The sequence below is a fragment of the Aotus nancymaae genome, unplaced genomic scaffold, assembly GCF_030222135.1.
Source record: "Aotus nancymaae isolate 86718 unplaced genomic scaffold, 86718_ANA_hifiasm-v0.15.2.pri h1tg000161l, whole genome shotgun sequence".
NCBI lineage: Eukaryota > Metazoa > Chordata > Mammalia > Primates > Aotidae > Aotus > Aotus nancymaae.
Genome location: NW_026988576.1, coordinates 27675 through 54991, shown reverse-complemented (window position 1 = coordinate 54991; position 27317 = coordinate 27675). Strand labels below are relative to the sequence as shown.

At 38.8% G+C, this 27317-nt stretch overlaps 1 protein-coding gene across 1 annotated transcript in view; it reads left to right on the top strand.

The window, feature by feature from the left end:
* The window catches only part of NALCN (sodium leak channel, non-selective), a gene marked incomplete at its 3' end in the record, with an annotated part of 335842 nt that overhangs the window by 280857 nt on the left and 27668 nt on the right, over positions 1–27317 (top strand). The window contains exons 18-28 of the mRNA XM_064371774.1: positions 647–720; positions 8585–8671; positions 15340–15441; positions 15876–15945; positions 18877–18968; positions 19057–19179; positions 21718–21774; positions 22018–22138; positions 22239–22370; positions 23347–23514; positions 25427–25531. Of these exons, the coding sequence (XP_064227844.1) occupies positions 647–720; positions 8585–8671; positions 15340–15441; positions 15876–15945; positions 18877–18968; positions 19057–19179; positions 21718–21774; positions 22018–22138; positions 22239–22370; positions 23347–23514; positions 25427–25531 (1131 nt within the window). The remainder of the gene's footprint in view (positions 1–646; positions 721–8584; positions 8672–15339; positions 15442–15875; positions 15946–18876; positions 18969–19056; positions 19180–21717; positions 21775–22017; positions 22139–22238; positions 22371–23346; positions 23515–25426; positions 25532–27317) is intronic.

The following is a 27317-nucleotide window of genomic DNA, read 5'->3' as shown; positions in this document are numbered from 1 at the left end:
CCCTGTTTTCTCTTTGCTATTCTTCTGCCTGCTTTAACTCCTTGTACACCATCCACCAATCTGACTTCTGCAACTAGCAAGCCACACAGAACTGAGCTTGGGGAGTGTATCTTCAAATTTATAGTCAGCATCCAGGATGATTTTCTCCTTAGTTCTCTTCTCTGAAGTAATTTTATCATCGCCAACTAGCAAGAAACCACGAACGGCCATTTCATTCGTCCCCATGTCTGCAAGGAAAGCAACTCCTAAACTCCTTGTTCAGATTAGAGTTGGGTTACAGGCAAAGAACCTGCAGCAGACATAATACGGATTAGAGAACATTGCACCAGTCAAAGACAAATAAGGAGTCCAGCATGAGCGTCAATGTTAAAGTCTTTGGAAACTGAAAAAGCCTGTTCAGACGAGGGCCATTATCACAGAGAGGCACAGCCAATGCACCCCATCCGTGGCTGAGACATGGGGCCTCACAGGTTTGTTCATGGCGCTGCCCAAATGAAAGTAAAAATAGAAAAGAATCGATTGTATGATGATGCTTTAGTGAAAAATATTCGTGTTCCATGTTTTAACAATGTCATCTATTGAATGATTTGACAGTGTATTATTTCTGAACATTCCAAAACTAAAGTGATACTCTTATAATTTTCAGCTTCGCAAGTCTGTTTTCAGCATCAGAGCAAGGAACCTTCTGGAAAAGGAGACTGCAGTCACTAAAATCTTAAGGTAACACCAATTAATGTTGATATATATTTAAACACAAGTGGGATTATATTAATCAAAAAGCAGCTTTTTAAAAAAATGAATTAATGTTCTGGGCATCACATCAGCATATACTTTCTGCCAGAAAGTAGCTTTGAGTATCTATATACTTATAAATAATGTCAAAGACATTATTGTTATTTCTAAAAAAAAAAAAAATTTTTATTAGCTCAGTAGTCCTTTCTTTTCTTTTCAAGTATTTAACATAAAGGATAAGTATAAACATTTACAAAAAGGTGAAAATAACACTGTTATTTTTAACAGCTTTATATCTTTTGTGATCTCTAAAGGAGAAATCACAGTCTAAAGGATAAATGGTAAAAGAGTAAACTTTTTCATTATTATTCATTAATCTATTAAGAACACATTTATTAAAAATCTGGAAAAAATAAAAAGTATACCAATCTTCTTAGAATGCCTTATGAACATATGCTTTTAAGGCTACTTTCTAGAAGATGTCCTGAAATGAAGCATCAACCTGCTTAAGTATTTTATAAGACTGTGTTATCTTATACAGTAACATGATGAGTATAAAAACACATAAGCATTTGGAATAGTATTTATTGATACATATATTACATAAACATATGTAAATGACACAACTCAAGATTGGGAGCTGGAGGTAGGATCGCTCACAGGCTAGTGGACAGATTCATGCCAGGAAGACCCCCGCAAACCTGTGCTGAGTGATAAGAAGTTCTGGCTCCCTTCTACTAGATTCATTACTGGGAATCGACATTAAAGCATTCTTTCCAGAATGCATATTACTATAACTTGGAAAACAGTATGAAGAAATAAAGCTTAGTATGTATGATCTTTAAAACTATTATTACTTTATAATACTACCTAAAATTTGTATGTAAAAAACATTCCTAACTAATCAGGACAGTATTTCTCGCTACATTGGCTGACATTCATGCATAGAGTTTAGTATGTGTTGGAGTAGCTGTTATGTGATGAAAATAATTATTTCTGGGGCTTGTGTATTATCACCACAAAATGTGATGAGATAAACAGACAAGGTTTCATTGAAATAGACGACCTGTGTTCCAACTTAGGCTTGCTCCCAACTGGCTGGTAACTCCATCCTGGTATTACCATCAGATCATACAATGAGGCTGGCCTTGAACCACACGTGTTATATCAGAATCATGATTCCAGCTGCACCAACACCAGACAAATTCATGATAGGGTCCTACAGCAATGCTGATCCACTCACTAAAAAGAGAAAATCACCCTCAAACCAGAAACTACCCACAAGGAGATCATAACTCTCAGAGTCTGCAGTGAGAATCTGCCTGTCAAGTCAGGAACTACAGGGACCTTACTCACCTGTCCAGAGCCCCCTGCCTTGCAGTGAGTGTAAATGGGCCCTTTGTATTAATGGGCTCCCAGAGTCTTTCCTAGGCAGAAACAGATACTTGCAAAGAAGAGATATCCAGGCCTCACTTCCCTAGGAACTCTTTCCTAAAATAGACCTGTCACTTTACCTTTTTCGCCCTCCTATCCTTATTTATCCCTCTCTCAGTTCACAAAACAAAGGTAAAATTCTCACTCATCCAGAAGCTATGCTGTGTATTAATCTGGATGTAAAATCCTCTGGGTTGTCAAGTAAAAGGACCGTTCCCACCTGGCTTTCTCCAAAAGGAGGGTCCCATGGGGCCATGCCTTATTATTTATCCAGGTGACAATTTTATGGATAACTTCCTTCCCAAAACTGTCCACCTTAGAGTTGGGCCTTAGAAATAACATGATTGTCACAAGGGCATGTGGTTACATGTTATTTGAATAGAAAAATAAATCCAGACTTTTTCTGACAGATTCAGCTAATTGGTTTGACAATGAAAACTGATTTTAAAAGTGCACAATGTCATAAAATTGAATAGATTGGATGACTAAGAATCTCCAACTTTTTTCTCAAAATTATTTTCAAGCACAAACACAATAATGCTAGAAATGACATTCTTCTATTTAACATGGAACAAGAGGAATTTAGTTGCTGATTTTCAAATATACAGAAGTGTTTTCTGCTTTTTTAATTACATAATGTACATAAGCAATATTTTTAAGACTATCAGGGAATATAGACCCCTCAAATTTGCTCAACAATGGTGTAGTTAGGGGATACCCAGAGCCAATAGTATTTTACTACAGCCCAGCATAATGCAGAATGAGAGGCAGTGCTTTAGAACTGCCTGAGCTATGTTACTTTGTGGATCTCAGGAAATAAAAAGCCGTAATTTGAAAAAAAAAGAGGAATTTTTTAAATACAAATTTGATCTTATAAAGCCATTTCGCTTTTTCTTCTGTGGGAATGGTTTCTTCATTGTTTCTACACTAGTCTCTGCATGAATGAAGGGCAAATGCAAAATCTCAAACTGATGCTTTGGGAGTACTTATCACGTCACCACTAATCGTAGTCATAACAGTGGCAGTGATACTATACCTGCATTATAAAGTGATCCATTAGTTAAAAAGTCAAGAATAGATTGGGTCTGTGTCTATGGGTGTTTGTGGGCATCGTTTATGCTGTTTTTCTAGGAACAATAGCAGCTAAAAGGAAAAAGATGAGGGGGAAAAATGATTTTTTGAAAAAAGGAAAATATTTGCAGTAACCTCAGGACAATTGATTTGAATAACCTTCCACAAAATAGTGAAGGAGAAAAAGCTCTCCACCACCCTTTCAGTGTCTTCTTGCTGCCTCTAGAGACTCCGCTCTCCCAGGCTCCAAGCTTGCTGCCTGTGGATTAAACTGCAAGGATTCCTGGTAACTTCGCAGTGGGGTCTCCCAGGACCACTTGCATTTCAAAAGAAGGCTTTTAAAAAATGAAAGGGCTTTAAGACAAAGGGGATGCAGATTCCATCTTTTAATAGATGGGTCTACCTAGATACAATTAAGTCTGACAGAGACTGCCGCTTCAGTGTTCTATCACTTTTAACTTTCTAGGTTTCTTATTTTCATAGAATTATTGTCTTTAGTCTCATCCAAGAGGTTCCTCGCCAGGGAGGTAAGTAAGAGAAGTATAGGGAGGCTGGAACAAAAGACCTGAGCTGGGTCATTTTGGCAAACATCACAGGTTGGCATTCGTCCTAATTTGTGTGCAGATGGAGATAAATCACATCAACTTTAAATCCAGAGTACTATAAGAAGAGGAAGCTTTTATGAAATATTAGTATCTTAGGATAACTGTTCAAAAAATGACAAATATTTGGGAAAAAAATTAAACAAAGCAACTCCCTGACTTAAAGTTTCTGGAGGCCCGGCTGGGTAAACGGGCAATTAATTTAAATTCTCAGCTCTCGTGTCTACTCCATGGGAGCGGGGATGAGGCGATCTTCAGGTCCCCTCCAGTTCTCCTGTAGGATACTAGACTTGGTATTCAATCCCCGCTGGCTGGCATCAGGCTCTGCTTCTCTGTAGCCTTGAACAACTCACACATCTGACCCTCAGGTTTCTCGTCTACCTTAAAAAGGTTGTCTGAATAATCCATCGACCAAACAGTGAAATGTAATGCTTATTCCAGTAAGGGACGCTGCCTCGTTGTCTTCACAGTGTCTCAGAAGGGATAGGTCAGAGGTGGATATTTATAGGGCTTTGGGTTTGGGTTTCAGCGTCCATAGGATGGAGGTCTATTTGAGATTGGGCAGAATTCCTGATACGAGTTGAGGACCATTGAAGATGCTTGATGTGGACAAGTCATAGTTACTGTTCTGAAGACGGCAGTGCTGTAGTTGAGGACCAGGTAGGGAAAGTGACCTGCCTGGTGCTTCTCCACGGCTTTCCATGTTCTTTCCCCTGACTTTGGCTCAACATTTGAGTTATCCGTTCTTTACAGGGAGTTTGCCCGTCTGATTTCATTCTCCTCCTTGACTCGGGTGATCTAAGAAGAAGAAAAATAAATGGTGACCTTCTGTGTCCTCTTCACACACGAAATTTATTTTTCCTTTTGTGCCTTTTAGATTTTTAACCAGACACGTGTATTACCTTTAACAAACAAATACTACTGATTTTTATATATCGTATTTTTTTCAAGTTTGGGATTGATGGACCCCACTGGGTAGATTCTTGACAAAAATCCTAATGAATACCAATTATTTATAGGTGTCTAGCTTGACCAATTGAGCGACCTAGTGTCTGGAGAAAGGGGTTGGCCCGGCAGTCTGTAGTTCCGATAAATGAATTCAGGGGAAGTGCCTGAAGCCAACAGTAAAATTGCTGACTGGTTGACAGCTTTACCTTCCTGGACAAGTCAAGTCATATTGACACAGAGCCCTCAGCTCTCAGCCCTGGAAATGTAGCTGGAAAGCTGCCAGGGGTCTTAGTTCTCACGGGACCCACATTTCCAAATATCCATCTTCCATTTGAAACAGGATCCACATTATTCTAACAGAAAGTATGTTATATACATTACTATGAACAGGAAATTCCAGCCCACAGAGGAAGAAGTCTTTCAGGGAGGAAGGGCCCTAGTGCCTGAGGTATGTGACTCACAGGTAGAATCACCCATTTCTACATATAATCATCTTTAATTCATGTTCTTGTACTTTTTTAAATTAATTGATGTTTTGAGAAATAGAAATGAATTCTTGGATATATTTGAGAAATCTTTGATGAGAAAATAAAAAAGTAGGCTATTTTTACAGAACTTGAGAATACTGGTCCATGCTAAAATGCAGATGATTGGCTTGGCATGAACAGGCATCTGTGTCACTGTTTTTTAAGACTCATGTGAAGAGGATTGTGAGAGAGAGAATGTTCCACTACCTGAATTATAAAATCCAAGATTGCTATTAAATTTGTTGTTGTTCTGACTTAGACTACATCGTTCAGCTCCACTAAAGAAAGCTTCTTTTCAAAAGGCAGTGACCTTTTCTCTGCATCGGGCAAAATCAGAAACAAATAGCAATGTGCTTTCAAAGGCGTCCCTACCTTTGTTGAGATTTCCTCTAATTCAAAGCCCTGAAATTGAGCAAAAATGCATTATCATTCCTGCGAGGCTGAATGAATAGAGAAACGTCAAAATAAAACAATTAAACATTTTACATTATTTTTGAAAGTTTCATCCTTTTATGGTTTGCCATGAGTACCTCCTTAACAAGGAAAATATCTTTATAACCTTTCAAATGCTCAGTCTCATATGATGTTTACATTCTGACATTTGGTTTTATAACGTAGCTTTCTTTGCCATGCGCTTATATTAATAATTTTTAAGCCTTAAGGAATAGTCTTTAGTTTAATGCTACTTACTACCCAAAAAACTTAAACAGGTTTAATAAAATACATAGGGTTTTTGTTTTATTCATCATTTTAAAAGAATCATGTAATGACTATACATGCAGCTTATATACTACTTACATATGTATAAAATCACTATGTATTTATTAATCTGCAATTTCTTAAATGACATTAGCTGGATTTTTTTCCTGAAAGAAAGTGCCCCCAAGAATTCATGCATTCATTCAAGAAATATCTCTGGAGTGTCTTTCACATGCTAGACATTTCACACCGTTTGCTTTTTCCCATTTGGAAAGTTCTCCTTTCAGAATTATTGTTCCATAGGTCAGCCCAGCTATTCAGCAGCCTTGGATAAGGTCATGTTATTTCTCTGCAGCTCTACGTTCTGGGCTGAACTAGCAAGACACCCTCAACACTGCTTCGAGGAACTGAGTGTGTTACAGTGTCCCCTGGACCTTTGAGCTGCACTCCTCAGTGGAAAGGGAGGGTACTGGCCTGACCCTACAGATGAGAGAAAGGCAGAGACCCCTGCAGCCTAGGGTTTGTGCCAACTCCCTGAGATAGCAGCAATTTTTTTAATCAGACTTTGGTATGAATAATCCCAAGTTTTAAGAGAATAGAGTATTGAGAATTACTATCATAAATATTTGTCTTTGCAATTCTATTAAGGCTGCCTAGTTATTAATGGCTTTTTCTTAAGATTTTCCGGACCCTTAAAAACTCAGGTAGGGTAGTTGAAAGGCTATTTGGAAATAAACTAAGTAGATAGATGAAAATTAAGTGTATTCAGAGAACCATAAACTAAGGAGACAAGATGTGTGTGGCTTTATGGTTTTGCATAAAACATAAAATAGTAAAGATCTAAAAGTGGCAAAATATAACTAAAACAAAAATAATATATTCTAAACACATTTTTAGATAGTATCTGATTTGTGGTAATCAAAATATATTATATTTTATTGAGATAACATGATTTGTAGATTGTTTTTAGATAAACCCAAAAGTGAATATAATAGTGTTATGGATTAGAAGGGCTACTGAGTTTTTGAGATGGAGTTTCACTCTTGTCACCCAGGCTGGAGTGCAGTGGCAAGATCTTGGCTCACCGCAACCTCTGCCTCCCAGGTTCAAGTGATTCTCCTGTCTCCCAGCCTCCCAAGTAGCTGGGATTACAGACATGCACCACCATGCCAGGCTAATTTTGTATTTTTAGTAGTGACGGGGTTTCTCCATGTTGGTCAGGCTGGTCTCAAACTACCGACCTCAGGTGATGCCTCTCAAAGTGCTGGCATTGCAGCCATGAGCCACCGCACCCAACCTGGGAAGTTTTGGCTTTTTTTTTAATAAACTTTATTTTTTTGAGCCGTTTTAGGTTCACAGCAAAATGGAGCAAAGGTACAAAGATTTCCCATGTACCTTCTGCCCACACACAGGCACAGCCTCCCCAACTATTAACATCCCCACCAGAGCAGTACATTTGTTACAAGTGATGAACCTACACTGACACATCCCTATCACCCAAAGTCTGTAGTTTACACTAGGGTTCACTCCTAGAGTAGAACATTCTGTGGGTTTGGACACATATGTGATGACGTGTATCTACCATTACAATATCATACAGCATAATTTCAGTGCTCTAAAAATCCTCTGTGCTCCACCTGTTCATCCTTCCCTTACCACAAACCCCAGCAACCAGTGATCTTTTTAACTGTTTCTACAGACATAGAAATGCACATAGAAATACATAGCTATGTGTCTCCATAGACGTGCATTGATGTTTATGGCAGCTTTATTGATAATTGCCAAAACTTGGAAGCAGCCAAGATGTCCTTCAGTAGGAGAATGGACAAGCACACACTGTGGTCCATCCAGAGAGTGGAATAATTATTTAGCATGGAAAAGAAATGAGTTATCATCATGAAAAGACATGGTGTAAACATAAACGCATGTTACTAAGTAAAAGAAGCCAGTCTGAAAAGTCTACATACTGTATGATTCCAGCTATATGACTTTCTGTGAGAGACAAAACCATAGAGATGGGAAGATATTTTAACAAGGTCTTTCTTTTCTTATTTTATCACTGGAGTATAAAGTCGTATAAAAAATAGAATACATATCTGTTGAAAATTGGCCAGTACCGTTTCTGCAATATTTACAAAATTTCACTTTTATTGTAGTAGAAAGTTTAGCCTTTGCGTTGTAATTTGCACTTTTCTGAGGCAGTAGTTGGGTTACTAGATTTGAAGCCCAGTGAATGATGGGCGGTTGCAGATACTTTTCATGCTGAAATTGAATAGGTGCACTGAAGGCATGGATTTCTCATGAGTTAATTTTTCTTTTTTGTTTATAGTATGGGTATAAGTTCCTAAGATAAAGACATTCGAGGTTTATTTTATTTTCTGCCTACAATGAAGTCCTGGTCGCCCATGTACTCACATTTCTATGAAAACATTTTTATGAATAACACGAGATTGGGAAGAACTAACTCGCGGTTGCTATGAAAGAGCCAGATCCATTTACTCGGGACAGGGCTGATTCACAAAGGAGTGGGGTATCCACTAGGATAAAAATGCAGCTTTTTCCTCATCTCAGCAAGAGGCCATTACCGACGAGCTCACCCATTAGCATCCGCTGTTGTCTCTACTTGGGAAGATCACATTGTCACTCTAGTGGAGTCAGGTAAGAGCCATTTCCAGGAAATACTCATTATCTATTCTCTTAGTTATACAGTCATAGTTTTACATGATTACCACTGAAAGACTATTTTCCTGTTGTCTGCTAATGTGATTACATTACATTAACCAAGCTCGGATAATACTTTAAAATGTATTACTTGTGGAGTTCGAGATTTGAGCAAAATCCCTCAAATGTAATGCTCTGCAAAGTTATACTGCAGTTCCTTTGGTAATTACATTTAATACCAGATGGTATGTGTAATCTAACTTTTCTATAATGAGTGAAAATAATTTGAAGACTCATAGGCCTCTCCCTTTCATTACAGAATGTATAGGCTTTTCCCCCACCCCTGTTCTGGGACATTAAGAAAGAAGACCTGGAGACAAAGAAGAAAAGAAGCGGGGACCCCCTGCTGCTGTGTCTATAAACAACTAGTGGTGTTTAAAGGCTAATAAAGCTCCAAAGATCTCTCCTATAACCATAATCTTTGGGCCAATTTAAAAATATTTTAGATGGAGAAATGTCAAGAAAAATAGAGACAATTTCAAGACATGATTCTCTTTTCCCAACCTCCATAAAAGATTATATATATGTATATATATGGCTGTCATATAAGGAGCAATTGAAATTCCACAGCACAAAGGCAATGCAGGGGGAAAAAAAGGCTCAATCTTTCATATATTTTTTTTCTCAAAGGCTTGGCAAGAAACCAGGGGTAATATTTTTGCAACTGGGAATGTGTGTTTGCTGAAGAATATTCCCACATTTGAATCATCCTCAGGGGTCCTCATCTTGTTTTACTTTCAAAGGTAGAGAGGGCATAACATTAACCCCAACTGGGAAAAGGAAAATGCCTCACTGTAATTCTCCTCCAGGGAACAGGAATAAAGGGATTACATATGCCTGCATAATGCAGAATTTCCTCACTCAGACAAGACAAAAGACTTCATTATTTTTCACCAGACACTTGAAGTCTTGTGCCTCCCAGTTGCAGAAGCCAAGGAGGCAGGACAATTTTTTATATCAAGCCACTAGATGGAGTTCCTAAGAAACTGGCCTTCTCGTACTTGGCATTATGAAGAGATCTAAGGGTGATGTTAAAAACTTTGATACCTGACACTAGCCAGTCTTTCCCCTAAGAAAAGTGAGACTGTCCCTGAAGATCACAGTGTTTTTCCAGTATTAGCTTTGCTTTTACTCTGGGCAGCAAATAAATGACCATTTTCTTCCTGAAGACGTACCTCATTTGTCCTTATATGAGACCAAAAGGCATCTCAATCCTAGTGAAAAATTTAAAATGGCAAAATATAACACCATGGAATATTGAAGCACTTCTCCTTCTGGGTAGATCTATTGCTTGGTAACGTTAAGGATGTGTTCATCTCATTTCTTATATAAAATAAATCTCAAATTCTGTAGTTATTCACTATTTGGGCTTGCAAGTATTAGATTCCTGTAAGAGGAGGTATATGGAGGCCACGTTCCCAGTGACAGATCAGATCTCCAGTTAAAGAAATGGAGATGAATTCACCTGCCACAGCCTGCTCTGCTCCGCGCTGGCTTTCAGGCTTCCCTAGTATCTTTCATATACAACATAGAGAAGAATTTATGAATTTTTTAGTTGCAAGAATCAGTGTCTTTTTTTTCATTACTGTCTCTTCTAGTGTAGGTATGCAGCTCATTATTCTTCAGTGGCATCGTAATCTAACTTGAGATAAAATTAAGATTGTTTAACTTGCCCCTTTAAAAAGCATATTTTAAACACATGCTGTTTCGTCCGTGATTATTTTCATGCTTCAAAAGCATGGAGTGATCAAAAAAGAAATTAAAATATTTGATCTTCACAGAATTTCAAGGTTCATTCATTCCACAAATATTTATTGAGCACCTACTGTGGACAAGAGCTGAGAAATAATCATGAACAATTTTAAAGACAACCCCTGCTCTCTTAGAGCTCTTTGGAACATGGCGTCTGTGAAGAACTAAAAGACCACAGAGAATGGCATGGAAAGAATGAGGTTTCTCCTGGTAAAGACGAGGCCGGAAGTAGAGGTTAGAGGGAGACCACACAGGGCTTTGTAAGCCACACTGCCCGTTAGGCCTAGTCTTTTTAAGGCAGTGATAATAACTGCATTCGTGATCTGTTGCTGCATAACAAATTACTGCCAAACTTAAGTGATTTAAACAACACATTTTCATCTCACAGTTTTAGTCAGGAATCTGGGCATCACTTAATCGTGTGTCTCTCCAAGTTGCGTGTGTTTGGACTTGAGTGGGAAGAATACCACTCAGTCCTCGTGAGCTGTGATATGAAGGCCTCAGTTCCAAGCGGTTTGCTGGATTCCTCCGCAAGTGGAACTCTCCACAGAGCACCTCACAGCATGCAGCTTGCTTCATGGGCAAGCAAGCAAGAATGCAAGAGCAAGTCAGCATGAGAGAGGGAGAGAGAGAGAGGGAGCGCTAGGGAGACAGAAGTTAGAGTGTCCTGCAATCTCTGCCATTCTTCCGCTTGTTAGAAGGAAGTCACTAAGTGCCACCCACATTCAAGGGGAGGGAAGTACCCAAGGGCATGACACCCAGAGGGCAGAGATCATCAGGGTAATCTCAGAAACCTGCCTACCACAATACCATATGGACATTCATTCGAGAGAACATTTGGTTTGGGACGATAATGCCGTATGTTTATTGAGAGTGGAGGCATGGAGACCAGTTAAGAGGCTGCAGCGTGAGTCCAGAGGGGATGTCACTATTGGTCAGAACCGAAAAGACTTGGCTCCCACTATCATCCTCTGCCAAACTTGCTGCTCAGTCCCCAGTGCTATGTAGAGTGTTTTTGTTTTTTAATTTTTGTTTTTTGCTTTTGTTTTTTTTTCTTCTGTAGAGTGTTTTAACATCCGCCATGACGCAGGACAAGATACAACAGGGAATAATAGCAACTAAAATTCTAAGAAAGTGTCTATGTTTCCAAAGCACTGTCACACTCATAATCATCTTCTTCCAACTCCCTCTGAAGTCAGAAGGAAAGGCATTATTGTTCTCCACATTTTGCATATGAGAAATGGAGGCTCAGAGAAAGCACATCACCTATCTAAGTCCCACAACTTATAAAAGCTGAAGTGTGTGCTTCTCAAGCTGTGTTTTCTCAACTCATCTTCTCCATTAGGCTTCCAGACAAAGGCAGAACTTTCCATCAGCAGCTACACTGCAGAGGCCACACAATCCCCACACACCCGCTGCTGCCCTCCCTACTCACCCTCCCCACCTTTTCTTTTTTTTTTTTTCTTTTTTTATTGCATTTTAGATTTTGGGGTACATGTGAAAAACATGCAAGATTGTTGCATAGGTGCATACGTGGCAGTGTGATTTGCTGCCTTCCTCCCCTTCACCTATATGTGGCATTTCTCCCCATGCTATCTCTCCCCAACTCCCCACCCCCCGCTGTCCCTCCCACTCCCCCCAACAGACCCCAGTGTATAGTGCTCCCCTCCCTGTGTCCATGTGTTCCCATTGTTCAACACCCGTCTATGAGTGAGAACATGTGATGTTTGATTTTGTGTTCTTGTGTCAGTTTGCTGAGAATGATGGTTTCCAGGTACATTGAGATACCATCTCATGCCAGTTAGAATGGCAATCATGAAAAAATCTGGAGACAACAGATGCTGGAGAGAATGTGCAGAAATAGGAACACTTTTACACTGTTGGTGGGAGTGTAAATTAGTTCAACCATTGTGGAAGACAGTGTGGCGATTCCTCAAGGACCTAGAAATAGAAATTCCATTTGACCCAGCAATCCCATTACTGGGTATATATCCAGAGGATTATAAATCGTTCTACTCTAAGGACACATGCACACAAATATTCATTGCAGCACAGTTTACAATAGCAAAGACCTGGAACCAACCCAAATGCCCATCGATGATAGACTGGACAGGAAAAATGTGGCACATATACACCTCCCCACCTTTTCAATTACTCATTCTGTTCATCAAGCAGCCTGAGGGCCAGGAACCGAACTTCCCAGGAATGGGAGGCTGAGTGATAAAGTGGTCCCTAATCTACTCACAGCCTAGTAAGGGGAATAACTAATGATAACCGTAAGCATTAAACAATCTCGGTTAATAACATACTGTAGGAACATGGAGTATATAACAAGTCATTTTTTTGTGCTTTCATATAGGTGAAATATTCATTTCTCATTTTATGTTACTTTTCAGAACCCATTTATATCAGTCTGTCATATACTGTGCATGTTAAAACACTATTTGGTATTTAATGGTTTGCCTCACTGTATATGCTTATACATGGTAGATTGTATTTCCTTTAAAAAATAATAAAGCAAACTTTCACCATGCTTTTGTATGAACCTGGGCACATTGGACTTGAGTATATGAAACCTCTTAGCAGATCTGATTGTGTCCAACTGACGTCTAGAGCTTTCTGCCAACACTGGTATTTTCCAAACTAGCAAAATTTCTTACATGGCCAAGGAATGTGACAATGGCTTAGGTACTACAAGGCCGTTTCACTATGAGCAACATCCTATTGTGGGAATATTTCTATACCTCTTTCAATGTCCAGGTGAGCCGCAGGCCAAAGGATTATAAAACCTCCTTCCCATTCCCTTGCTCCTGTGTCCACCATCCAATCTCAGGGTTACAACTTCCATCTGCGGTCCTTCCCTCATGCACCAGGAACTTGTGTGTGGCCAGTGGTCTCCTTGTATAAGGGGATTAGATTTTTCAGAATGTTCTCTTTAGACATATTTATATATCTGTTCAAAAGTTGCTTCATGCTGTTTTTAGTAAGTGAAAAATAGTGATTATTTGGGGTATGTTTCCAAGAATACATTTACATTCAGTGAATTTGTATGATTTTTTCATAGATATTCACCATAATTATCTTCATCACATTAAAATTATTTTTAAGTACTTAAATATGACATTTAATAAGTTCTTATATATTATTATAAACTAAGTTCTTATGTGATATTATGTAAGTTCTTAATAATATAAATATGTTATCTTTAAGCACTTTAAAATGCCTCTATTATACATGTATCATAAGAGCTATTTTAAGTATGCTAAGCACATACATATCCTTTTCTCAAAGATCTGAACTCTGAGACAGACAGTAATAATATTCAAAACCATTCAAGAAATGCATCTTAAGAAACATGAATATGAAAATATTACGTAAAAATGGCAGGATTATATGTTCAGGTGTTGAGCAAATAAAGTATCATTCGATTTGCATATCACAAAATCATTGATTTTTCAACCTATGAGCTATCTTTCAGAGCAAGTCTTTCTCTTCATTTTACCAATAAGGGAGTCGGGCCCAAAGATCACCCAACTAGTCCCTAACAGTGTAACTTCTGGCACACAGGTCTTTTAATGCCTTGTGTTATTTTCTTGCCACTTACCAACTATCTCGAGGGAATTCCTATCATTCCCAGTTGGAGAAAATTTTCTGGAGAAGATTTTTTTTTTTTTCTCACCAAAATTGTTCACACCACAGGTGTTAGGCCACCCAATTCCTTTCATTCATTAGCAAATCTGAAATTAACACAAGCCCCATTATGGTCTAAAGAGAACATATTTGTAAAAGTCTTCATGGTTTAGAGAATATAAACCAAGTGGTAACCGGTTACCAGTAAGCTGCAAGCTTCCGATCAAGGTTTCTGTAGGTAATAATTCCAAAAGCTGTGTGCTTTTTTTTTTAATTGTGGTTTTAAAAACAACACATAACATTTGCCATCTCAACCATTTCTAAGTGTACAGTTCAGTCGTGTTATGTTCACATTGTTGTGCATAATTCCAGCTTTAGTTACTTCTCTTTATGACTCATTTTTGCTTCTAAACTTTATGTTTTCCTGTTTTTCTAAAGTTCTGCAAAATCTCCTTGGAACGTATATTTCATCATTCCAGGAGGCTGAGTGGACAAATCCTTCCCAAAGGGGGTTTATTAGAAACCGACATCATGATTGGCTGTGTGTATTAGTCTGTTTTCATGCTGCTAATAAAGACATACCTGAGACTGGGCAATTTATGAAAGAAAGAGGTTTATTGACCTTAGAGTTCCATGTGGCGGGGGAGGCCCCACAATCATGGCGGAAGGTGAAAACCATGTCTCAAGTGCCAGCAGACAAGAGAAGAGAGCTTGTACAGGGAAACTCCCCTTTTTAAAACCATCAGATCTTGTGAAACTTACTCACAATCACGAGAACAGCACGAGAAAGACCTGGCCCCATGATTCAATTACCTTTCACCAGGTCCCTCCCACAATATGTGGGAATTCAAGATGAGATTTGGGTGGGGACACAGCCAAACCATATCACTGTGGGTAGGCTGGCCTTCCTGCTTACGGTGTCCTGACAGAAGCTCTACCATTATTTTTGGAGAGGAGGGAGGAGGCAGAAGGAAGAGAGGCCACAGACGAGCTTTCTGTTTATTTTCCAGCCCCTCTTTCATAGCTGTGATAATTCTGCTTTGTAAGTCTTCTTGACACAGAGCGTGAAGTTCATTTTCCTTTGTAATTATACATCATTTGCTGTATTTTGTCTTTTCATTGGTGTTACCTTTAAAATAATAAAAGTAATGAGCACTTATGTATTATTCATCCCAAGTGTCCAAACCATGCATTTATCTTGGGCTCCTTTTTTTTTTTTCTAGAGCTTGCACCCGACAGCGCATGCTGAGCGGATCATTCGAGGGGCAGCCGGCAAAGGAGAGGTCAATCCTCAGCGTGCAGCATCATATCCGCCAAGAGCGCAGGTAAATACTCGGGAAAACAGGGCTTCAGAGACGCTAAGGAAAGGGGTTTTATAGGAAATGGTCACTGTACACAGCCACCGCTGTCAGCCCTGCCTGCTAGACAGACATGGCTGAGGAACCGAGCCTATTTGCTGTTTGTTAAAATAATGAAACACTTAATCAGATCCAAAGATTCAAAAAATCTCTACTTCACCATCCTTTTCCTTAGAGATGGCCAAATTCTCACTTTTATGATCAGAAGGAAAAATTCTGAATTTTGTTAGATGGGATCAAAGACATATGGGGAGACTGGAAGCTTTTGCTATGAAAAGAAATCATAGGCATTTGTGGCGTTGTAACAGAAAAAGTGTTTTTATTTTGATTTTATCATGGTCATTGCTTGAAAGGCCAGTTTGATCTTGAGATGTATTAACCAGTGACTGTGGTTGTTTTAGGTCACTAAGACACGGCTCAAACAGCCAGAGGATCAGCAGGGGGAAATCTCTTGAAACTCTGACTCAAGATGTAAGTTTTAAGCAGCGCTTTGGATTTCAGAAACCTGATTATGAAAATGTATTCAAATGACTGCTTAGACAATGTCAGTGCCTGGGTCTTTCTGCTGCATTCTCATGTCTCCTTAAGACTTCATACCAGAGGGAATCAGGAAACTCAGGATATGAATTATGTAGCCAAGTACCAGAAGTAACTGTTAACAGCAGAAAACTCCGGTCATCCCACACAAAGCACATGTCTTAGTTAAAATAGTAACACAAAAGTGCCATATCAGTTGCATTTGACTCGAAGTTAAAGACACTTTAAGCGTTTTATGTCGGACTGATTTGCATCATTGACTTTGAATATTTACTAAGTATCAAATATTCTAGAATCTAGATCGAGGGTCTATAATTTCAGGGCTTTACATATTAGAAAGTGAAATTTTATTTCTAGAAGAATTTTTCTGTCAAAAACTACCTCGTATTTCCCAAGAAAGTTTTTTAGTTTTAGACTCTAGGTCATTTATGCATTTATTTCCTGGCTCTGTAAATAGCTATCAAGTGTTTGTTATGTGCTGGGTCCTCTTCTAAGGAATGAGGAGCAGTAGGGAAATAAGATAGACTCGATGCCCTCCTGGAGCTTAGAATAGGAGACAGATAATAAGTTTGTAAATATGTAATGGAATTTCTGGAGTGATTTCTTTTTATTTTCCACCATCTCTCCATTACCGTGACAAATTCTCTTTGTAAAGTAAAATGAAGTCACGTGAAGAAACCAAAGGTGGGGATTTGGGGGCAGGGATTTTTAGATAGAATGGTTATTGTAGACCCCTCTACGTTATCCTAGAGACCCAAATGAAATGAAGGAGCCATGAAAAAATGCAGAGAAGCCAAGCGTTAGACAGCCCAGCAGCTATACCATGCAAAGATTACAGTCAGAGAGCTGGGAAAAGCATATTAAATAACTATCATTATGAAGCCCTGATTAAAAGACAGGCCTTAGGTTGAATCTGGGTAAACTGGCTAAAAAAGCAGTCTTGAATGTTCAGAGCCAAGGATGGCACTTGAGAAAGGAGAACTAGCAAGAGAAAGTTAGCAAAGCCTTAGGGTTATTTTGTTTTTCTCTTTTTCACCACTTACCTCTTATTTCTTGAGTTTTTGGAGGGTTTGGCCTACTACATCTGCTTTCATTCTGTAGAAACTGCTGTTTTAGTCCAAGTAGATGATTTTTATTGAGTGTTCCAGGCAAAATCAAGAGCTAGAAGTAGTTGATGTGAATGCCTGCCATCACTAATACCCTATAGACATGGTTCTCATTGGCACAGAGATCTTTTACGGCCATGATTTTTAATATCCAGAGCCCTATCTGATTGGCTACCATATTGTTGACATGGAATTGCCATCAAATCCAACACGTGATCTGTGCACTTAGAATTGCAGAGTCAGGCATATTGCATGCAGAACAATTTAAAGTGAAAATGCAGAGGCAACCCTCATTCAAAGCGCCTTCCTTCAATATGTTTCCATAGAAATGTACAACCTGCTTAAGAATCAAATCAGAATGTGTCTTTGAAAATATGTGTTTAAACATAGACAGCAAAGGCCGTGTTTGAATAGTCTCAATGCTGGAGGCTTACGTCTTCTTCAGAGACTTTCTACCATATTTCTCATATAGAAGTATAGCAAAATCTATCTCCCACCCTCTCTAAAGCAAAATGCCATGGGGTTCTGATTGTTTCCAATAAATTCTTATAATGTCTTTTCTTCCACAAAGGAGACATTTAGATTAGAGAATTTTAACTTTTTCGCTTATTCTGGATGATAGGGGATATAGATAATTAAGTCTAAGGAGTGCTTTCTTTAAAATCTACTGAGTTATTGGAACTCTGGCCCTGCACGTTCCATGGGGTCCATCTGAGGGCTGGGAAGGCCCTGCATGGCCTGCTCACCTCTCTTAGATTTGCCCGCATTGGCCTCCTGCATATTCCACGTGTAGACATGCCAGGCCTGCTCTCAGCTCTGGAAGAACACATATCTGCAGGCCTACCTCAGCCTGCACCCTCACACCCTTCCAGTCTTCCTCAAATAGTACCTTCATATTGAGATCTACCTCGACCTGTTCATTTAAAATCATAATGTTCTAGCATTTCGTATACCTCTGATCCACTGTGATTTTTTTTAAATCAGATCACTAAGCATCCTCTAACATATTTACTTATTTTGAATTATTTTTTTTTCTGTCTCCCACTGACTAGAACATCAGTCGTATGAGAACAGGGATATTTTGTTTCCACTTCCCATCTCCTACACGCTAGAACAGTGCCTGGAACATAATAGGGTTTCAGTCAACATGTGCTGAATGAATTATGTTTTAGAGGAAAAAACACTCCTGCTAAGAGTGGCTATTATATATATGTGTAACTATATAAACTATACATATATAAAACATATATAGTATATATATATAAAACATATATATAACTGTACTATATATATATAACATGATATATATAACTGTGGCCATTATATATATTTAATCTCATACATATTATATATACTATAAATTTAGATATTTAATAAATGTATACATTTCATATATACATAGTTAATGTAAATATATACATTTAGTATAAATATACATACATATTGTAAATATATGCATTTCATATAAACATACATATTTATTGTAAATATATATTTATAAATATGCATATTTAATATAAATATATACATTTAGTGTAAATGTACATAGTTATTGTAAATACATACATTTAGTATAAATATGCATATTTATTATAAAATATACATTTAATATAAATATATATAAGTATATATTTAACAGTCTATATATAATTAGTATACTTTATATATAGAGATATTGGTTTTAATTTTTTTAACTGATAATATATTTTGCATTCAGAAACCTCCTATTTTAGCATACCCCCTTTTAATTTATTTCTAGCATTCCAATACAGTGAGATACAGAAATGCACAAAGAGAAGACAGTGAAATAAAGATGATCCAGGAAAAAAAGGAGCAAGCCGAGATGAAAAGGTACAGGCTGCCGCAGTGTCCCATGGCTCCCATTTGGGAATGGCGAAATTTCCCTTAGCCTTATTCTCTCATGAATTTCTCCTTCCAGGAAAGTGCAAGAAGAGGAACTCAGGGAGAACCACCCGTACTTTGATAAGCCCCTGTTCATAGTGGGGCGAGAACACAGGTTCAGAAACTTTTGCCGGGTGGTGGTCCGAGCGCGCTTCAACGCGTGAGTACACTTCATTTCAGCCAGGTGTTTGGCCCAAGTCGTGCAAACAGCAGGAGTGTTGTCATATGAAGAAGAAAGAACGTGTAATCCTAATGGGGTCACAAAATAAACTGTGGACTAATTAATCATGCTGCTTCTCTTTGCGGAGCACCCGACCAGGTGGAAAACAAAGAGGTCACAAGTAGTTAACATTTATAGAAAACTCGCATTGATGAAACACAAAGCAGCCATTTTTGTTTGTGCATTGTAGCAGTTGCCTGATACGTTTATATCAGCATTCCATATTTTATTTTGGAAAGACTGAGACAAAAGGACGTGGTGAAATGAAGGTCATTGTCCATGTCTTCCATCAGGCTTGTAGTTTCTTTGTGGTAAAAATACCTTAATTGGTTTATTGGAGAATAATGTAAAGTAGAAAGAAAGTTGATTAGTGCTTTCGTTACCAACTGTTATACGAAGGAAACTCACTGCCCGCTGTCTCCACCCTCCCACCATGGAAGAAGTGTGTAAGAAGCCATCAGTAGGGTGAACCTTGAAGACACTGTATCTGTGGATACCTAAGGCAAGTTTGACAGGCAGATAATGGATGAAATGGATTTTTGTCAAGCATACCTCTATTAGTCCATTTTCACACTGCTGATAAAGACATCCTTGAGACTGGGTAATTTGTAAAGAAAAAGAGGTTTAAGGGACTCATAGTTCCAAGTGACTGGGTGGGCCTCACAATCATGGAGAAAGGCAAAAGGCACATCTTACATGGCACAGACAAGAGAGACTGAGAGAGAAGTGAAGGCAGAAACCCCTCACAAAACCATCAGATCTCGTGAGACTTATTCACTACTGCAAGAACAGCATGGGGGAGACCACTCCCATGATTCAGTTATCTCCCACTGGGTCCCTCCCACAACACGTGGGAATTACGGGAGCTATAATTCAAGATGAGATTTGAATGTGCACACAGAGCGAAACCATATCAGAACCTTTAAGTAAATGTTCCAAAGACATTAAGAGTCCTGGAGGAAATGAGAGAACGTTCCATATTCCCATTATGTGGTTGGACCGTCCCTGATGCCATCATTTAAGTAAATTGATTTCTTTGTTGTTAATAAGTAGCATATGATAATCACTCTCTGTTATGGACTGAATTGCTCAACCTGAAAATCCATATGATGGAGTCTGAGCCCTCAGAACCTCAGAATGTGACCATATTTGGAAAAAGGAATTTTAAATAAGTTAATTAAATTAAAATGAGGTCATTAGGGTGGGCCCTAATCCAATATGACTTGTTTCCTTATAAGGAGAGAACATTTGGATGCAGACATACACAGAAGAGAAGACCATGCAAGACACATAGGGAGAAGACGGCTCTCCACAGGTCAAGGAGAGAGCCCTGGAACAGGTTTTCCGCTCACAGCCCTCGGAAGGAACCAATGCACACAGCTGGCACCTTGATCTTGGACTTCCAGCCTCTAGGACTATGATAAAATAAACTTATGTTGCTTAAGCCACCCAGTCTTAAGCACCAGTGGTGCTTTGTTACAGCAGCTTAAGGAAACTAATACACACTATTTTAACATTTCAGGGATGGAAGAGACCTCGGGGACCACTCAGTGTTATTTGTGTGTCCCCTCCTTCAACAGAGGAGGACACTTAAGTGTGCAGAAGTTGAGGGCTTTGTTCAGGGACCCAGCTAGTACGTGGCTCTCTCTTGATTGCCAGGCTATTGTTCTTTCTGCTGTTCTATAAAGACTCACAATTTAAATCAACTGAGTCATAATTATTAACATCTTCCATGAGTTTTCAAAGTAAACTGGAAGAAAATGCCAGTGTAGAGATTGATCCATCTCGAGTAGGTTTCTTTATCTTGAATGATCCTGTTGGCTACCTGCACCTTAACATGTCATGGCTAATTCTCCACTTCACTTGGAGTGGTGTAGTTTCCCTTTTATCAGCAACACAGCTGATGTTGAATACAGTTGATGAAGACTTTGTTGTAATTGGGGATACACAGACAAAGACTGTAAGGAATCTCACTGACGGTGCTCACAGGCTTCCTGAAAGTAAAAACAATGAACCCTCCTCCCAAGAAATTCTCCATAAACCATTCTACAATATCACAGTTAAATGCAGGGGGAGGAAGTCTATTTAAATTACGGAGTATTGAATTAACTAATTTTGAATAACATTCTTGAACTATTAAGGCAAAGATTTTAAATGAGTATTTTTAAATGAAACTCAAAATTTAATTTTGTACTACCCATGTCAGAAAATTCTGAATGAAGTCACAAAGTCGAAAATCAAGTATTTTGAGAAATCCAAAACTTTCCTTTCATAAGCATCGACTGCACGTTCTTTGGATTTTTTCTTTCATCTAATGTTCTCTGACCTCCAGAGTCACCTACAGTTAACATATTTTATAATGGATATTTTATAGAGGATATAAAAGAGATTTTAGGTAAATGAGATGTTTGCAAATACGTTTTTAGCAAAACATGCTTATACTATGATGCAGAATTTTATAGATGTGTTCTCTTACAGATCTAAAACAGACCCTGTCACAGGAGCTGTGAAAAATACAAAGTACCATCAACTTTAGTAAGCATTACAAACCTCATTTTCCGTGTACATTTGAAGTTTTCATGTACTATTTTATGCTGCATTAAAATATTAAAATTCTCTTTTATTTTCTTGCTATACAATGTTATGAAATAGTTGATTGGGGAATCATGTTTTTAAAATACCAGTCATGTTGACAGAGTCACAGAAGCCATCATCTCTGACTCTTGGAAGCTTTTCCCGGAACATTGATGTTTCTCAATTTTGTTTGGTCTTTGGCAGTGATTTGCTGGGATTGGTCACTTACCTGGACTGGGTCATGATCATCGTAACCATCTGCTCTTGCATTTCCATGATGTTTGAGTCCCCCTTTCGAAGAGTCATGCATGCACCTACTTTGCAGGTACTGCTGCTAAATGAATCTCAGCTTACAGCTGGGAGGTAAAATACTGACCTGCAATTTTTCCGTTCATTGTAACCAAACTGTCTTTTGCCCATTTCAGATTGCTGAGTATGTGTTTGTGATATTCATGAGCATTGAGCTTAATCTGAAGATTATGGCAGATGGCTTATTTTTCACTCCAACTGCTGTCATCAGGGACTTTGGCGGAGTAATGGACATATTTATATATCTTGTAAGTCTTTCGTTATTTCCTAAATCAAAGTGTAATGGTTTTGTAAAATCTCCTGCATTTCTTGATATAAGAGCAGGATGTATGAGTCACAGAGGTTTAGATGCCCCAATGAATTCTTAAATGGACTCTAGAGTAGTTCATTATATGCAGATAAGGGCCATGCTTGTAAAATCTAAATTAAAAGCATCATAAAGATCTATGGATAGTTACATTGTTCAAATACACCAGTCGCAATTTTATGTACGAATGAGACATACATTAATAAGGTCTAACATAGCAAGCCTAGTTTGCATCCTACAAATCTTATGGCTTCTACACTAAAAAAAAAAGTTTGTCTCATGTAAACCATGTTATTGATTATGAGCCCCTTATTGTTGAAAGCAAACTAAAGTGATTGTGATTGGACCTCTGTCCTGATTCCAATGCATAAAATACGTGGATATAGCAGGTGCTGATTCAACCGTCCAGTAAAACTCGCTGGAAAATCATAGAAATGGGCTGAAAGAATTTTTTATTTTTTCTATATGACCAAGAAGGCATGAAATCAATGTCTTTGCAGACACGACAAGGGGAATTGTGATCATGAACAGGTAGCATGCTGCAGATCACTGACAAAATAGTGGTAACCTTGATAAAAGGAATTCCAACCACATTGACATCAGCAAAGCGTCCAGCATAGTAAGTTAAAAGAAGGAGCAAAATGCACTGGTGTATACAATGCACTGGTGTATACAAACACAAACACACAACACTTCCGGTGTGGACACCGCCATTTCTTTCCTGCATAAACATGATGACTTTCCTTTGAGGCCTCTAGCAAGTCTAGATGAGCTTTGTTGTTTAAAGTTAACAGACTGCACATACAACCCAGGAGTGGAATCTCTGCTAAGTGAAAAGTTGTGGCCTGTTGGCTCTCAGAAAATGTAAATAGCAGGGGATGAACGGTATAATTCCAGAGATTGTTTTTTCCCTTCAGGTGAGCCTTATATTTCTTTGTTGGATGCCTCAGAATGTCCCTGCTGAATCGGGAGCTCAGCTCCTCATGGTCCTTCGGTGCCTGAGACCTCTGCGCATATTCAAACTGGTGCCCCAGATGAGGAAAGTTGTTCGAGAACTTTTCAGCGGCTTCAAGGAAATTTTTTTGGTATGTTAGAATTCTCCTTTGCTTCCAGTCCCTCTCTAATGTAGCTAATGAGGGAGAAGTGAGTCCTCCTTATTATCAAGGTCAATCAATAGTTTCAGTTACTGCCAGAGGGTTTAGTGGCACTAACAAAACAGAATGCACCTTCAAAAACTTTACCCGTGAGTGCTTCTGGCGTATGAGTTTATTTAATTCACCTAAAGAGAAGCACTCTGAGATCGGAGAGTTAGTATCTGCTGACTCTTTCAGTCCTAACTCTTGCCTCTAATTTCTGCTCTGGGTTTTCATGTCCTCCCATCTGAAAAGTAAGGGTAAGAAGATTCAACACCACGTACTCCACAAGTGGGATCAGGAATTCATGCATTTGGGCTCGTAATCTCGTTCAGTGTGTCCCTGAAAGAAGATAGCACAGAATTTGTCTCTAGATCTCAGGAGCGTTAACGTAAAACGACTTTAAAAATGCAACATATAGGTATAACCCACTTTAACTTCAGTATTACAGTAATGAGCGATTACAAAGATGATTGAGGGACAAAACATTTTTTTAGTTGGGCAAACATTGATTTGGGGTCTTCCGAAAACAGGGCCGGAGATAAAACAAGAAAAAGGCTCATTGTTCACAATCTGTTACAGAAAGATCTTTGCCTTACAAAAGAGAGATCAAAAGATTCTTTCTATTATTGATGAGGTCTGCTTGTGCATGAGAAGCGGAATTAATTTACATAGGCTTGTTTTGTATCTTGCTTTTTAAAGACATACTTGTGAGGAGAAAACAGTCGTACAAATGTATTTTCAAGATAGATTGTGATGTTACTAGAGGTATATCATTGCTGATTTTTTTTTTCTTTTTTTGATGCGGAGTCTTGCTCTGTCACCCAGGCTGGAGTACAATGGTGCCATCTCAGCTCACTGCAACCTCCGCCTCGCAGGTTCAAGTGATTCTTGTGCCTCAGCCCCCCAAGTAGCTGAGACTACAGGCATGTGCCACCACGCCCAGCTAATATTTTTGTGTTTTAGTAGAGACGGGCTTCACCATGTTACCCAGACTGCTCTCGAACTCCTGACCTCAGGAGATCTGCCCACCTCGGCCTCCCAGTTGCTGATTTTTTTTTTAAGATGTGTTTAAAAATTCTTGTTTTCTCTATGCAAAGCCATAAAATGGTGGCTCTTTACACAGCTGGGATTAAAGAAAATATCACCTGACTGCTAATGTATATGAATCTTTTGATCACTGATAAATTTTAGAGGAGAATCGATTTGTGCCTTTCTCTAATGATGTGTCGGTGTGATTTTAGTATAGTTAGGTACATGTTTAGGTTATTCAACCAGTGCAGTTCACTTCTTCCATATTTTACCCTTTGCCACTCTTCTCTGCTGAGACCAAAGAAGTCAGCCAGCAGAGGGAGCATGAGCTAATTAACAGATCTGCTTTTCGGGACTGAATTCTCTCCTCTGAGCATAGCACATTCTCCTAATACACACCTTCACGGTCACAAGACAGTTAAGCCACTGTCCCTCTCGTTTGTGCTCTGCTAATAAAAATATGAATTCATTTGGAAAAAAATGGACAAAATGTAATTATTTAAACATTTTTTTCTTTTGTTCCATTGGATAAAAAAGAGCAAGGTATTGATTTTAAAATCAGAAAAGTTCAAGTCATATCAAAAATACCTTATCCATTTTCTTATAAGAAATTAAGATTTCCATTTAAAAAATTCAAAGCTTGTTAATTTCTCCTTTTGACCTTCCAGTAAGGCTAATTGTATGATGTATGGTGGAGAAGTTAAAATATATTATCAAAAACCCATGATTTTTATACAATGTTATCTTAAAATTCCTGTTTATATCACTGTTTTAACCAAACCTAATATTTAGTCTTTACCAAGAGATTTAACATTTCATCAATTTCTTTCAGGTCTCCATTCTTTTGCTGACATTAATGCTCGTTTTTGCAAGCTTTGGAGTTCAGCTTTTTGCTGGAAAACTGGCAAAGTGCAATGATCCCAACATTATTAGAAGGGTAAGATGTACCTTTCTGTCTTTCGAAACAAAAATGAAGGGCCAAGTGTGGTGGCATGAGCCTATAATCCTAGCCCTTTGGAATGCCGGGGAGGGAAGATTACTTGAACCCAAGAGGTCAAGGTTGCAGTGAGCTATGATCGCACCACTATACTTCAGCCTGGGCAACAGAGCGAGAGACGCTGTCCCTAAAAAGAAAAAAATATTAATGTAGTTGACACTCCCTTGGCAAGCATGTGGTACCAGTGGCTACCAAGCCTACTTGGAGAACTCCCTATAAACTCTAAGAATTCTCTTCCCACAAACTCCTTTTTGCTTAAGCATGCAATATGTCGCTTCTGGCTAGAAAGGTTAATGAGATGAAAAGCACATCTCAGAGAATGTGACTCTTCCCTCCTATTCCAGCGTCAATCCGCTGTTGACATCTTGAGCATGGTCACGCAGGATTCCAGATGTTTATAGCTGTGAGCTTCGGATACTTTCCCTTGGTGTCTTTGCTAACCTGATCCTCCTTTATTGTCACATAAGGCGCATAACAGGAAACAGCCCCATGCAAAAATGTCCAAGAGACAGTGTTTGCCTCTCAGCCCCTTTTATTGCTTCTCCACTCTCGGCTTCCTCCCCATTAGAAAGCCAGTGCCTTTACATTAGCTCTCAGCTGCCCAGAATCTCCCAATTTTATGACAACCAACGAGGACCTCCACAAAGGCCCAGACTTGACTACTTGCACTACTGCGTTTCATTTTCTCTTTCTTCGGTCATTGGTTATAAGGGGAGGATAGCTGCTGTAACAAGCCCACTATTAAGTAGCTTCACATAATGAAACGTATATATTGCATCTTGGATAAGTTGCAATATATACTGCACATGTATATATTGCAACTCTCCTCCACATGACCACTCAGGGACTCACGTGCCTCTATCCTGCATCTCCCCCCTTGGCCATGTCTTCAGAGCCTTCTTCAATTAGCTGGAGATAAGAATGGAGAGCCATCTCCATCTGAGTGGGCTGTGGGAGACTCCTCTCCACCCGCATTCCACTGTAAAGAGCAGGGATACTGCAAGCAGGGCTGGAATTCAGTTATGTGCTCTGGGGGAACAAAAGGCGGGGACGCAGTTTGGTTAATAATTAGACAATTTTTGCAATTTCATGCAGTATTCTCTTAGGATTCTTATGTTACAAATAGATTAATAAAGTAAACCAACTACTGCTGATGTATAATCTAGAAAAGTATATTCTGTTTGATCCCAATAAACTGATGCCTTAGTCCCTAAATGTGCATCTTCAAAAGGCCTACTAGACTTGAACTACACTATATATTTCTAGTAAATATGGCTATCTAATACAGATTTTAAATGATAAAAAATGTTAGTTCTCTAAAATACAGGTAACATCTTTGTCCAGCCAAAATACATTATAACTTATATTAATGATGAGAATGGGAAACAAAGGCCAGACTGAGAAAGACATCCCAGGAGCTTTGATGAATCTGAGCAGAGAGAACAAGGAACTGGCCTGACAGTCATGCTGTACCAAATTAGCTGATGAAGAAAGTGGCAGAGAGCTGACGCATTCGTCCCCAAATGTGTGTGGAAAGAAGAGTGATTTTCAATCCACACTGAACAGAGGCCAGAAAGATAATAACACTTCAGGATGAAGCCTTCCAGGAATCTTGGGTGACTCAGTATATTAATAGTTGCCTAAGAGCATGGTGATTTTACGGTATCTACTCATACCTGGCCCAAGCTGAAGATTGATGGTGACAGCAGCCAGCAGATGAGCACAG